This window comes from Trichoplusia ni, unplaced genomic scaffold (assembly GCF_003590095.1).
Source record: "Trichoplusia ni isolate ovarian cell line Hi5 unplaced genomic scaffold, tn1 tig00001328, whole genome shotgun sequence".
Taxonomy (NCBI): domain Eukaryota; kingdom Metazoa; phylum Arthropoda; class Insecta; order Lepidoptera; family Noctuidae; genus Trichoplusia; species Trichoplusia ni.
The window spans coordinates 1-14992 of record NW_020800113.1 but is presented as its reverse complement, the minus strand read 5'-3'; the positions used below and the strand labels follow the sequence as shown (position 1 = coordinate 14992).

The window sequence follows — 14992 nt, the reverse complement described above, 5'->3', positions numbered from 1 at the left end:
CAAGTGTCGGATTGTTGACGTCACGTGTGACGTATTTATGAACGTATACGGTGATTTTAGTTGATAATCAGTGCTAGATAATAAATGATATTAACGCAACTATATTGTTATTAAGTGCTCTAAGACGTTAGACCGTAGAAACATTTGCTTTTTTTTATAAAGTTTTTTATACTTTGAAATGGGTAGACCATTTTTTTTTAAATGTGTCTATTAACACTCGCTCAAAACCAACTAAACCGCTCAATCCGTTAGGGAGCTATGATATCACAGGCGTTCACAAAGATACGTCGACCTTATAACACCCCCTTTTTGCGTCGGTGTTTAAAAAAACAGCTGTTTTATGAAACCATCTTCTGAATTTCGGAAGACACGCTTTTGAGTTTGTTTCGCGAAATCAGTTAAGAACAAGCAGATACATTGTTCATCACTTCTTTTGCTATACGTTGCCCCTAATAGCTAAAATTATACGTATAAAGTTCACTAAATTATGATATAATTAACAATAACCTTGCAATAATTATAAATAAGGTACAGGATGCAAGCAATTAGGTTTTCCTGCTGATTGCTCATAATTTAGAATGTCAATGCTGAACCTACGAGTGGAATTTATTTATTACTCAAAAACAGCTATTGTTTTCATATTAATTTTCTCTGAACAGATTTTAAAAATAATTTAGAGAATACTTTTTTTTTTAAACATTTAACTGCCTACGTTTGTGCATCATAGTAAATATGGTTCAGCCTTTTTTGTCATATTGCGGGCGAATAACCCATCAGATCTATAAAATATGTCAGGATATAAAGTGTATCTTTTGAAATAATCTGCTGATAAAATCATTATTGAAAAATCTCATACTTTTTTCTGCCATAGTGTTTCTTTTCTTGACAAATACCCGCCACCTGCCATTTCTAATTTGACATCATACTTCATTTAAATAACTTATTGTAATATTGTACAGGTCCTCGCTGGGCGTCATGGAACCTGGGCATATTCCTGTGCATCCGCTGCGCCGGCATCCACCGGAACCTCGGCGTGCACATTTCCAAGGTGAAGAGCGTCAACCTCGACTCCTGGACGCCTGAACAAGTCGTAAGTGACCTTGCAAATACTATTTGAAGAACACTTCATTCCTACTTCATTAAACGACACTGAACTCAAAGAATTTATCATTGCTACTTCATAGTTGGTCGGTGAAAGCCCCAAATATCAAAGAACTCGTCAGTGGAGGTTTCTTCTATTAGGTCCCCAGAAATGAAAAGATTGACGAAGCCGCCAGTAGTTAGCTGGTAGCAGCCCAGCTCGTCATTTCATCTTATGCAAGTCAAGAGAAGGCCGACGGGAAGAGCATTATATCCATCTGGTCAGAAATAAAGATTGCGGCTTCGATCTCCTGAACTAACGTTTAGTCTAGAACGAATTTCTAGTCGAAACACAGATATAAGTCCTTTATCCGACAATAATGATCGCTGCATGTATGTATCTATAAAGGCATGTCGTGTACTAGGAAATACATTTAGTCTAAGTAACCGCATTTGCCTTACTTTACCTGTAAAAAGAAAACTTAATGCTCGCAACAGACCTATTTTCGTCCATCCATTCAAGAAACAATTTGGACTTAATAAATACCAAGTGGGGGAGTAAAGAACCCCTAAATCACCAGCGCGGTGTTGTATGGCAGCTCGCGTGACTGGGAGTAATAAGGGGCTAGCATATTTACTACTATGTTACTACGGCCGGCGTCAATTATTCACTAGAACTATAGACTTCTAAAAAGGTTTTAGACTGCCCACGGTGTTACCTCGTATGCCGCGATAATGTCTTTTGATTTTTTTCTTTTAACACGTTAACACCATGACGGACGCCGTGTGTCTGACAAGTCCCTTTCCTCAGGGGCCAAACTAAAAATCTAAGCTGTCTCAGAATACTGTAATAATTACAGTATTCGAAAAAAAACTTCAAGTAATTTTGTGTTCGTTCAACGTGTTGTGTTTTCTTTTGTTTTTCTTCACACGATTAAATATGACTTTTCCCGCAGTTATTTCTTTACCATACTCAATTACATGGTACTTTTACCTTAAGCAGAAGTACCTACTCAACAAAAATCAGTAATGACTTATATTCATAGCCTTGTCGCTTCATTGACCTGCCGGCTAGCAATAGAGACCTTGCTCTCAAGATTTGCGTATAATGTATCTATTGGACACACATTAACGCACTGCTGCCTGCATTGGGAAAATGATAATATATCGTTAGTATGCTGCACCTTATAACCAGTCTATATTGGTTTAGCCTTTTCCTAAGCTATATTGAGGTAGGTTACCAGTTGACGTACTGTATTGTATAAGGAGGGATTGCTTATCTGATTCTACAACAACTTTTCTACTAATCTGGACTGTTTATAATTCATTCGTTACCTAAAACTTGGAAGTTTTCTATAAGCTGCCTTTAAAATGAAAACTATTTGATTAAACGAATATTAAATTATAGTTACAACCTTACTAAAAAGAATAATACCAGCCTATATAAATCTTACTGTTAGGCACGTGACTCTACCCGCATGGGAAAGGTGTTGATATAAAAGAAACATAACACAAAACAACATATAATTTTTAAAAGTCATATTGGGAAGTTACTTTTTCCGTTTTGGGATCGAACATACATAGAACCACAATATTACCACGACATTACCTTAAAACTAAATATAAATCACCCAACAATATCTACAATTCCAGGTATCTCTCCAACAAATGGGCAACTCCCGAGCGCGCGCGGTCTACGAGGCGAACCTACCGGACTCGTTCCGGCGGCCGCAGAACGACTCCTCGCTGGAAGCCTTCATCCGCGCCAAGTACGAGCAGAAGAAGTACATCGCCAAGGAGTGGGTGCCGCCAGCACTGCCCAAGGTTAACTGGTGAGTTTGGATAGACTCTAAATATTTTTTATATCGCCCATCCAAGGTAATTATTCAACTTCGTACATAGTAAATCACACTGTACCAATGTATGTTTGTATACACCCGAACGGGACCACCTATTTCAATGAAATTTGTTGAAAGCATAGCTGCGGTTTTTTGCGGCTATAATCCACATCCAGGCGAGTGAAGCTGCGATCATGACCTAGTGAAAAATAATTATGGGTACTGTTCCGTAGCCATGAACTTTTCACTCACTGCTAGAATAAAAATCAGGAAGAAGAATGGAATAGAAATAAACATGTATTATAAAAACATATTTTTTATTACAGGGATAAAGAGATCGACGAAGAAATAGAGAGACAAAAACGGAAAAAGAAATCCACCAGCTCAGGGTTAGGACCACTACCAGCGCCCACCACCAGTGATAAGAAATACAATGTACGTATTAATATTGAACAAAACTTCGTGTTAAAATTTTAGCCCTGTTCAGAGAAAGTTTATTGTTTTATGTGTATGTTAGTTTATAGTTAGTCTATATCGTACGCTTTAGCGGTTAAGGTCGAAACTCATTACTTTTTAGACATTAACATCGAACATCGTATAGGCTTCCTTGGATTGAAATACATTTATAACGATCAACCTAAAAATATTAAAAATATAGCTCAATAAGTAAAAAATTAAATTTCAGAAATCTGACGTCATTCCAAGTCTGCCAAAGCCAAAATCATCAGTGAGCCCGAAGTTAGGGCGGTCTACGCCGCCCACAGCTCAGGCCGACCTCGGCAAGACCAACGGGTCTGCAGACCTCCTTGGTCTAGACACGAGCACGAAGCCAGAACCGAAACCGGCCAACGACGACATTTTCTCCAGCTTCTTCTCAGCCCCACAAGAAAAACCAGCCGAACCCAAACCAGAAGACTTGAAACCAGACCTCAAGGCCGAGGAAGAAAACTTCTTCAAACAAGCCGCGCCCACGGAGAAGGAAAAGTCAAAGTTAACAAAGGACAGTATATTAGCCTTATACAGTCAGACTCCCTCGACTAATCTAGTGAATCAATTCAACCCGCAACCCGTACAACCCGTGCAACCCGCGTATCCCTTCGGCAACGTCTACCAACAGAACTTCAACAGCATGCCGGTGCAAAACGGCATGCAGTTCAACCAGTTCCCGATCAACAACCAATTTCAGCAACAACCGTTCGGGGGGCAGGTACAGCAACCGTTGCAGAGTCAACCCTTCCAGAGCAATCAGTTTTTCAACCAGCCGCAGCAGCCGTTGGCGCAACAGTTTAACAGTCTGAACTTAGGGCAAAGTTTTCCGAACGCGTTCGCGCAACCAAACACGAATGTCGGTAACACAAGTGCAACATGGCAGTAAACAGTTTGGTTGTATTAGATTGTTTTTATTTACCGCAGATGTATTTATATACAAGCCTATTTGTTTACGTAGTGGCGTGTTACATTCCAATATAAAGACTTCTTTGATGTTTCAAACCTTGTTATGAAGTTGCCATAGACAACTGTGTTGCCATATTACATACAAATATTTGTAGTTACCTCAGAACTTTGTCAACAAGGATTTAAATTTTTGCTGAATGAATGATTAAAAGTGAGAAAAGTATCATTCGGTTGTATTACATTGCTGTTTATGTTCGATCTCTTATGATACAGAAGCAATATAAGCACGCAATGTAGCGCAAATCGCTCGATATTTGTCTCACCGTTTAAATAAACTTTTACAGTGACTAATAAGGCAAATATCCTCATTACATAGTATTAATACTGTCAAATAACATACCCTACCTCTTTGATATAGTAACGTGCTACGTCGTAACTAGCTACGTGTTACAATCCACGCAGTGCTACGTAACGAGCTACGCGATAAACTTGGTGTAAGTATACACAAGTGCTACGAGTAACGCGCTACGTAACAAATTCGCTGAATACATCTGTCCGGTTTGGGACGCGTGTAGATATGCAGTTAGCATGAGCGATGGCTCGATCGGCTTTATAAGCAGTTTGTTCCTATGTAATAATGCTCATACCTTTCGGTTTCTATGAGGCTTGGGACTTCAGAACTTGTGGCGAACACGGTAAAGTACTTATTTATTTAGCATTCAAATTGATCAGACCCTTCTTATGTCAAAACAATTAAGACTATTTTCGTATGTCTTTGCTCAGGGCGACCTACTTTTCTTTAAAGCGTATTGGTTGCCGGGTACTCTTAGTACTAAATCTGATGTTCTGGTTACAAGACCAATGTAATATTTGGTAAATCACTCTGATTATCTAAAACTACAATTATACACTCTATTTAGTGTATAATCATTAAGAAATTGTGAAATATCAAAATTAGGCAATGTTTAAACGGCATTATACTTAAAATACCCTTTCTCAAAATTCAATCTTCAAGTATATGTGATCGATATACTTAAAAGCGTTCACTCAGTCGTTTAGTTCACTCGTTCTGAAGTTCAATCGGTAATTTCGTACATTTTCTAATTATTATATTGGTGTAAAAATGTATTTTCTATATTTTATGTGTGGTCGACATTCAATTTAGTATTAATACCGCACAAGATGCTATTTCAGAATCATTTTATATATCATAATTTATTTTTACATTAACTTTCTAGATTGCGATTTCTAGAACATTACGATATTTGTAAATTATACTCTATAACATTGTCATAGAGTGCAAAAAGCAAAAACATTTCTACATCAATATAATATTTCTGATTTTTGTATGAAGACCTGTAATTTAGGTTATTTAGGCGTTGTAGTTTAATAATAGTTATTACGAGGCATTATACAGCCCTCCACCGAATGGAAAAACGGCACAATGTAACCTAAATATACTAATGTTTTTCTTTAAGTATTATAGAGAATAGACAATTATTAACATAATAAAATAAACAAACAATAACGCCGGAATAACTTAAATTATATACAACCTCATTCTATATTCAATCTGTGCAATTAAATATGATATTTTAATCCTTTACTATCAATGAATTATTTTTATTTATATTGTGTAAAAAAAAAACATTTACACTTTGATTATTAATTTAGCACTTTTTTGTAACAATTTTAAATGTTTTATGCACAGATTATAATTTGTGACTGTCTAACGATCTTAATTCGCGGTAATTTTAAGTAGATTTTTATTTTTATTTTTGCGAAATGTGGATGTTCCGAAATCGTTGTACACTTCAAAGAAAAATATATAAAAAATAGATCAGTATTTATTTTTGCATTATTCGAAGAGGGATATTTATAGTAAAATATATAAAGTACATAATAACAATATTATGGTTTATAATTATATTTATTAAATGTGTATTTAGAATGATTTCGGAATGTCTGTGACTCGAAAATTGGTGCGTGTCCATCATATAATTTTTTTATTTAAATAAACATTAAAATGTTAATAAAATCTGATAACCGTTTTCTCTAAATTCTAAAATTTCTATATTAAAAACTATTTACAACTTAGAAATTCCCATCTCATGCTTTTTAGTAAAATTTTGGTGTTGCTAAGGTTTACAAGTATTAGAAATGTTTTAATTTAAATTGAATTATTTTTTTAATTATTTAATAAATTTCATGGTAACATCGTTTATTGTTTTGGTCGTAAAAGACTGATATTACGTGTCTCGTTATTTTAGATCAGGGTCATATCATTGCGTGAACATCAGTAATAATTTGTCAATTTAATAACTTTTTGATGAAGCTTTTAACGTGAATCGATTTAGCGAGAGGTAACATTAACCAATTCGTTTCTTTTTAATTGATCTGAAAATGTCTTTATAACACCGGACGTTAAAAAAGCGTCTGCAAATGCTGCCTAATTCTTCAAGGTGTTAAGGTGCCATACAAAAGAGGTGCTGACACATAAAAAAAGGGAGAAAGGTACATTGTGCTAATAACACACGCGAAAATGTCGAGCGAGGTGTGTCCTGAATAAAAGTTCGCAAATAATGATGAATGCTTTCAAACCTACAAAATATTAAATTTAACATAGGTACAGCAGCAGTTAAGTTCAGAGGAATAAAATAATCTCGCTATATCTATCCGCGCCATTGAAGACCCGGTCCATTACAAAAGTACGAAACGCCATTTTTATTTTCCCACGAACATTCCTGTCAAAATGCGCGCCAAAAATTGAAATGGTGCCAAAAGTCAAGTTTAAAATACGTGTCGCGTACTTTAGTGATGGATATGAATACAAGAAGAATATTCTCCTGCGTAAATAACGCATATGCGATCAAAGGAAGATTGAACAAAAAAAATGCTTAGAAATGGTATAAAATCGATTTATATACTCATTCCAGAGATTGAATGCGTTCGTAGCAAGTTAAGTAGACTTGTTTGAATTGTTTCCTTGACATCAATCTTATTAAAAGTTCTGAAGTTATCGAGAATGTGTAATGGATTAATTTTTGTTGCTGATGATTAAAAAATGTTGCTACTCATCCCCATAACAAGAATACTACTAGCAATTTACTGAAACTTCAAACCTGTGATCTCAATCTTTCGAATATTGTGTAAAATCGATTTTATTGAGAGTGACAATAGCCAAATTTATTAATGCTGATATGTTCGCCCTTAACGTAAGGTAGCAAAATTATATTTTATCCAATGTATTAAAACGTCGTGACAATATAGACACAACACCTACAGAGGTGTCACTGCATAAAACCTTGGTTGACAAAATGTAGGAAGGAAATTAAATTGATTGTATGCAGTGGTATTTCTGTTCTTGTAATTAATGTGTGTTCGTAAATTAATGACCGTTTAGTACTAATAGCCTGTATTATTTTGATCGTCATCCAAAATCCACTTTTGATGTATTTAGTTGAAATATAAAATGTGATTCTTTATTAAGTGAATAATATGTAATATAATAAACTAACGGGCCATAAGTCATATTGGCTGAATGTAGCCCTGATTGAGCCTGTATTTCGTTTACATAAATAAATATAATGCCAATAGTATGTTGTTTTTTTGTTGCCTTAAGGTCTTAATCGAGAGGCGTACGCACTGGTTTCGAGGTGTCGCTAGCTCAGAGGTCCCGGGTTCGATCCGCGGTCGGGTCCCGAGACAATGTAGAAATGTTCTAAATAATATTCTACATTGTCTCGGGTCTGGGTGTTTGTGGTACCTTCGTTGTGTCTGAATTCCCAAAACCCAACTAAATTTGGGTTCAGAGCAATGTATGTGATGTTGTCCGCATTTATTAGTTTATACGCAATACCAGATCTGAGGGATATGACGAAATTAGCACTAAAATAATAAAAACCTGCTGTAACGAGCTAAGTAAGATCTTAACTCACTTAATTAATATATCATTTTTAAATGGAATTTTTCCTGAGAAATTGAAGTTGTCCATAATAAAGCCATTGTTCAAAAAGGGAGATAAGGATGATATAAATAATTATCGACCAATAACTTTAATACCGATTTTATCTAAAATTTATGAAAGGTGTATGTATAGAAGACTGATTGATTTTTGCAATAAATTCAGAATTATAAGTGACGAACAATTTGGATTCCAAAAAAAGTAAATCTACAACTTTAGCTACATTCTCTCTTATGAAAGCAATACTTTCCAATGTTAACAACAATCAAATGACCACTGGACTATTTTTTGATTTATCAAAGGCCTTCGACCTGGTATCACATGACATATTGCTAGAAAAGTTGGAAGCTATTGGAATAAGGGGACCCGCTCTACAGTGGATTATGTCCTATTGAGTAATAGGAAACAATGCGTTAGTATCAATAAAATTAACAAAATAGAGTCATGACATCCTACTGTTCAGAATATAGACATAATAAATACGGCGTGCCACAAGGAAGTGTGCTTGGCCCAGTATTATTCCTTATATAATAAATGACATTACAGAAATAACCAAACACAAATGCATCCTCTTTGCTGATGACATATCTATTGTAGTAGCAACTGATAAAAAACAAAATACCATTACAGATCATGAGCGTGAAATTAATAATACTATCAATAAATTAATACATTGGCTTGACGTTAACCGTTTAAAAATAAACCTAAACAAATCCGTCTATATCCAATTCAATAATACAAATAATAATAAAAATAACATTAAACTTAATATAAATAAACTCAATGAGGTAACGCATACAAAGTTCTTAGGTATAATAATAGATAAAGATATTAATTGGAAATTACATGTAGATAATATTAGCACTAAAATTAATAAATTCGTATACGCACTCAAGCAAGTTAAAAATGTTACCAATATGAAGACTGCCTTTATATCATATCACGCCTATGTTGAATCGATATTACGATACGGTGTTATAATGTGGGGCAATAGCACCGACATGACCAGAGCATTCATTGCTCAAAAAAAGTGCATACGATCAATTTGTGGACTAAAACCCGACGAATCATGTCGACCACTGTTTAAAAGACTTGGCTTGTTACCGCTCCCATGTATCTACATTTACGAAATATGCGTATTCGTAGTTAAGCATATACAGCTGTTTAAAACTGCAAATGAAATATGTCCACGCAACAGACGAGATCCTTTTAGATTAGCACAGAGTGATCTACCAAGACTGACCAAATATAATAAAAATTGTCTTGCAACATGTGTGCGGATATATAACAAGATGCCAAGTAAATTCAAAGTATTAAATATAAGATTATTAAAGATTGCATTATATAAATGGTTAAGTGATTGTAATTTTTATAGTTTAAAAGAATTTATGGATTACAAATGTTAATGTATAAATAGTTTAGTTTCCTAAAAAATTTGCGTGCTATGTTCATCTTAGCTAAACATGCTTGTACCTACTATATACCTATTTAACACCTTTGTATACCATGTTTAATGCAAATAAACGATTTATTATTATTATTATTATTATTATCGTTCAATAGATACGATATACAAGTTCGAGTAGGTACTAATAAAATTCTTGCTCATCGGTTTGGGGCAGCGACACAGGCCGGTTCATAAAATGCATTGACTAGCTGGCGATTATTATACCTTTATGAAAGTTATTGACCGAATTATCAATAGATACACAAAGGAGTGGCTGTCAATGTGTACGATGAACGTAATAACGTTCAGATTGTTATTGATTTGTCTTAGTGCCAACTAATTGGTATGGAGTACAATAATACGGCCCAACTAAATGTGGTAAACAATCAAGAATTATGTGTACAGAATTGAGTTGGTTTTTAAGTGTTAATATGGTTTTAAACTGGATAGGTAGGACTTCTGTACATTACGATACTACTTGCTTGAATAACCTCATCATAAGTTTATAAATGTATCGTTTGTCTGGCGGGTTATTCTGATACTATGACCCTTTTTATGTTTGCCAAGTAGCATATTGCTTGATGGATTATTCATTCGATTGGATGATTCAGTGTAGGTACTACGAATTCGGTAGGCACTTTTAATATAAAACATTATGCCATGCAAAAACAAATATTTGGAATGTTTAGAGTAAACTCGAGACAAAATTAAATATCTGTGGAAACTTGTTAGCATTTCTTGGACAATTATTTATTTTAAGTTAACCCATTTGTTTCTGCTGTTGAAGTATTAATTTGCTTTGTAGTGTGTGGATTGGTGTGTGGATGGTATTTAATTATATTTTTTTAAAGAACGGATATGAAAGAACAGTTTTAGGTGTTTTAACGCTGCTTATGCTGCGTAGAACTAAACGCATTCAATAGGCTTTGGTGCGAAATGTACTTATTTAACTGAATTCCTTTAAATTTACGTAATTTATCTCAATAATGTGTGACAATCCAGATACTATGGAATATGGGTAAGTTATACTGTTTAAGTTACAATCCGACTTTTCAGTTATAGGTTACTTTCTGTAATTCATAGTAACTTTTGTTTTGGCGCCCGCAGCCATATTGAGTCAAACAGCTGTTGAAGGGACGACTTCTGTACGCTCCGTTGTTTTTGTCGTTTTAATTAACAAAAAATGTGTAACAACTGGTTATAACGCAACAAAGTATGTTAAAGTGGTGCAAAAAAGTGTTTAATAAATAAACCTTATCGAATTTATCTATCGGGATGTGTTTTCGATAACCAAAATATACAATGGCTTGTGGATTACAAAACTACGAGGACAGAGAAATTACCGCGGCTGAGCAGGAGTTCCAAGCGAAATGGGGCAGGTTTTCCGACTGGTTGCACTGCATTTGTGTGGTAACGTTCGACTTGGAGCTCGGACAGGCTATGGAAAGTGTGTATCCTCCTGGTGTAGAATTAAGTGACCAAGAAAAGTGCAATATCTGTTATTTAGCGTTCCCAGACTCTAATTCAGGGTGTATGGGTGATACCCAGTTCCATGTGAAGCTGCGTTCGAGATCAGGGCTCACGCGGCAACAGATTATATACAACGAAGACAGCGTGCCGACGCTGCGTGCGGATTCCACGCACTATTGGGGCTTCGTGTACTTTCGACAAGTCAAGGACCCCTCTCTACCTCGAGGCTACTTCCAGAAAAGTATAATTTTACTTACTAGATTACCTTACATCAACTTATTCTACAAAGTTATTCAACTTATAGCTCCTAAACATTTTGAAGAAGGAGAAAGGAGTTTGGAAGCTGCCTGCCATGATATAAACAGGTGGCCTTCACTGGACGCCGGGCAGAACGTTTTGTTGCCTGTGCTTGGTACTGTCTTTCAGTCATACATTCCTAATCAACAGACTGGAAAGATAACTCGATCTGATATAGCCAAACAAGTTAATTCTCCAAATGTACCTCACATATTAGCCTCAATACAGGATGTTAATGTGTTTGATGCTCTGTCTAGTGTGATATCACACTTGCATTTGTTATGGGAGCTGGTTTTGACTGCAGAACCTATTGTTGTGATGGCAAGTTCTCCTACAGAGTGCTCAGCATTAGTCCAAGCTCTTACATACTTGATACAGCCACTACCATACTCCGCAGAGTACAGACCGTACTTCACAATTCATGACAGTGAATTCAAAGAGTTTACTAGAAAGCAATTCAACCCACCTTGTGTGATACTGGGTGTGACCAATCCATTCTTTACAAAAACGTTGCAACATTGGCCACATACCATAAAGTTGGGTGATGCTACCTCAATAAAAACTAAGTTAAGAAAAGTTGGTAACCTCAAGCTTTTGGACACTGCTCCAGGGGTTTATACTCAATACAAACCTTTTTTGGAAAAAAGATAAGGCAATTATAAAGAAACTTCATAATGGTATAAGAACTGACCGTCCGTCTGAGGTCCAGACGGCAATGGTCAAGCGTCACTTACTGGAACTTACCCAGAGTTTTATGATACCATTGGAGAGATATATGGCTTCTCTGATGCCCCTACAGAAGAATATATCTCCATATAGAGCACCTCCAGTGCCAAATCCCTTCAACCCAGAAGATTTCTTTGCTACTCTGCAACAATCCGGACCTCAACTGACCACCGGTATCAAAGGAGACTGGATTGGTCTATACAGAAACTTCTTTAGAACACCAAATTTCGGAGCGTGGTTCCATGAACGTCATAGCAATTTAACAAATAAACTAAATGCATTACAACTAGAAGCATTAGCCGAGAGTGACTTAAAGAAATGGTCAATTGGGAAGAAGGAGGTTGAAATTGTAGATATGGTTTTGAAATTGAGAGAGGTATTGAAGAGTAACCCTCCCGTAGCGGACAATACGCGGACGCTGTTAGCGCGTCGGCTTGAGGACCTCAACTGTGTGCTGCCGGAGGACATGAAGAGTATACTGAACGCGACCACGTGACAGCTGCACTGCTGCGCCTCCACTTACAGAGGATGCAGCGAAGACTGCAAGACACACATCAGGAAGGTAGCCGGTCGCTCCATCGTGTGCATGTAAAGTGTTCTAGTGTAATAACCATGCAATAGTACCGATTTGAGGAACGATTGCGTGAAACTTTTACAATATCAATTATGTTTGATTGCGATATTTTATGACGTCGTTTACTAATGTCGTGTTAAAGTAATATCAAGTCCATTATTTACATTGTGTACAGTTTATTTCGAGTTTATTTGGCCAGTATTGCTAATAAGATTTTAATTATATTCGTATTACTGGTAACGTTTTTTTCTGACCAACGCTGTAATGTTTATTATTACTTGAACACATGTGACCAATTGTTTTGAGAATCTATGCTTCCATGTTATGTACCGATACTCTGATATTAATTAGCCGAAAGTTTTAATTAGGTACTAATTGTATTTAGTAGTAGGTTACCTAATGACAAGGAATCCTGTGGGAATGACTGATTTTGTTATAACTGGGTTATGTAAATACGATTTTCGATTACGATCAATGATGTAGGTACCACTGTTTTGACCTTCATTAGGTCAATAACAAGTGTTATAAGCTCTTTGTTTGATCACCTATGGCCTAAAATTAACTTTTAATTTTACGACGAGACATTTTCCTCAAAAATGACTCAAACCACTTGAAAATAGGTTTATGTATGTAAACATAGATGTTATTTCGAACCGTACTATAATATACCGTGACCAAATTATTCGATGTAAAATATAAGCCATAATTCAGCATAATAATATAAATTTTATACTCTTCAATGATCTTGCCGAGAATATTTAGTAAGTACGGTAGTCAGAAAGAAATTTGTCGGTTACAAAAATAGAGACAATGAATTCAATATTATTAATATCGACCTACATAATGAGATAGGGTTTTAATAATAAAGTTACGCGAACAGAATTGTCTTATAAACCCATGCGACTAAGTTTCCGACACTCGACGACTTTAGGCTCCAAACAACGCGTGCCAATTTAAGAACTATTTGATTTTGTGTAGCGATAAATGCTTCTGTATTAAAATCGTCGGTTATCAGACACTTGCGTCGTCTCGCGTGTAATCAGACTTATATTTAACATAGACCTTCTTACTGACGACCGTAGTTTGTTTATAAAATAGATAACGAAAGATATTATTATTATGAAACTACGTCGATTATAATTAAGTTGTAAATAGTTAAATAATTATAAATGTTAAACATTAATTAACGTGTATCCTAATGCTCGAGAGAATGTATTGTAAATTGATGACATTTACAGATGATATCGATTAACAGGAATCGATATTATTCGATGTGTAATCATCGTAATCCAATTTGCGAGGCGTGTGATACGACGCATGTACAAGGTCGTCCATTCGCGGAAGATTTTTGTAGCTTCCAGTTACGGTCAAAAATAATCAGTTTCGCGTCAATGTTGTTTCCTTGACCCTGCATAGAATATACTACATCAATCAAAGTTCAAACGAAATTCCGATTCGATTTCGATTAGATGATTCGTCCTGATTTTATTGTCTAACACTTTTCGGTTATTTCCGATTCGATCCGAAATAAGATGGGCGTCTGTCGGACGTTGTATTATCGCGGGTGCCGTCTTTTATTACGTTAATTTATAGATACTGTACAGGCAACCGACTTTCTCTGTTGTTACATAAAAAATCAATTTTCTGTAAAAGTAGTAAGGTTGATTTCTGCAAAATCGTTAAAGTTATTAGGCAGTTCAAAGGACCCGTCGACGCGACGGCACCATTTTTTCATTGTTATCAAAATCGAAGTAAAGTACGTATGTACGCTTGAAAATTACGTACATTTTATTGCGCTCATGTGTCATTAAGCAAAATCAAGGCAGCATGGTGTAAAATAAAATTGTTAAAATTCGTAACGATGTTTTGAAATTCGTCGCAATTTAATACTTATTTCAAGATAGTTTTATTTCTAATGTAGCAACTTCGTAGTTGCTTGATAAGTCTTTTTGTTACTTAAATATTATCAAATTTACGGTCCTCTTTTCATTCTTACGACTGCGCCAAGTCTACCTAAATCTTGTAAAAAATAATTAGGTCTAGTCTTAAGTCTAGATAAGTATGTGTTACTTGCTCGTTGAAATATATTTTCATAAACCACTATATTGGAATGTATGTTTAGAATCTCTGTATTGTGTGCGTATTCTATCTGTGCGTTTGTCCGTGGCTTATCAAATGAAATGTATCGGATTGGCGGATGT

General features: G+C 35.5%; 2 protein-coding genes across 2 annotated transcripts; both read left to right on the top strand.

Annotated features, from left to right (window-relative positions):
• Positions 1–946: 946 nt before the first annotated feature.
• LOC113507269 (stromal membrane-associated protein 1-like) lies at positions 947–7910 on the top strand. Its single transcript, XM_026890134.1, has 4 exons — positions 947–1090; positions 2734–2912; positions 3245–3353; positions 3604–7910. Exons 2-4 carry the CDS (start codon positions 2749–2751, stop codon positions 4291–4293), a joined length of 963 nt encoding a protein of 320 aa, XP_026745935.1. The 5' UTR covers positions 947–1090; positions 2734–2748; the 3' UTR covers positions 4294–7910.
• Positions 7911–10826: 2916 nt separating this feature from the next.
• On the top strand, positions 10827–13391 carry LOC113507270 (protein DENND6A-like). The gene is given in 2 exon segments (XM_026890135.1): positions 10827–12133; positions 12135–13391. Coding segments are annotated over 2 exon segments (1686 nt in total). The 5' UTR covers positions 10827–11026; the 3' UTR covers positions 12714–13391.
• Positions 13392–14992: the final 1601 nt, after the last annotated feature.

Excerpts from the sequence above, each read along its gene's own strand:
- LOC113507269 (XM_026890134.1), top strand. The coding sequence starts at position 2,749 with ATGGGCAACTCCCGAGCGCGCGCGGTCTACGAGGCGAACCTACCGGAC. Across the intron at positions 2,913-3,244 it reads GCACTGCCCAAGGTTAACTG|GGATAAAGAGATCGACGAAG; the intron begins GTGAGTTTGGAT and ends TTTTTATTACAG. Across the intron at positions 3,354-3,603 it reads CCAGTGATAAGAAATACAAT|AAATCTGACGTCATTCCAAG; the intron begins GTACGTATTAAT and ends ATTAAATTTCAG.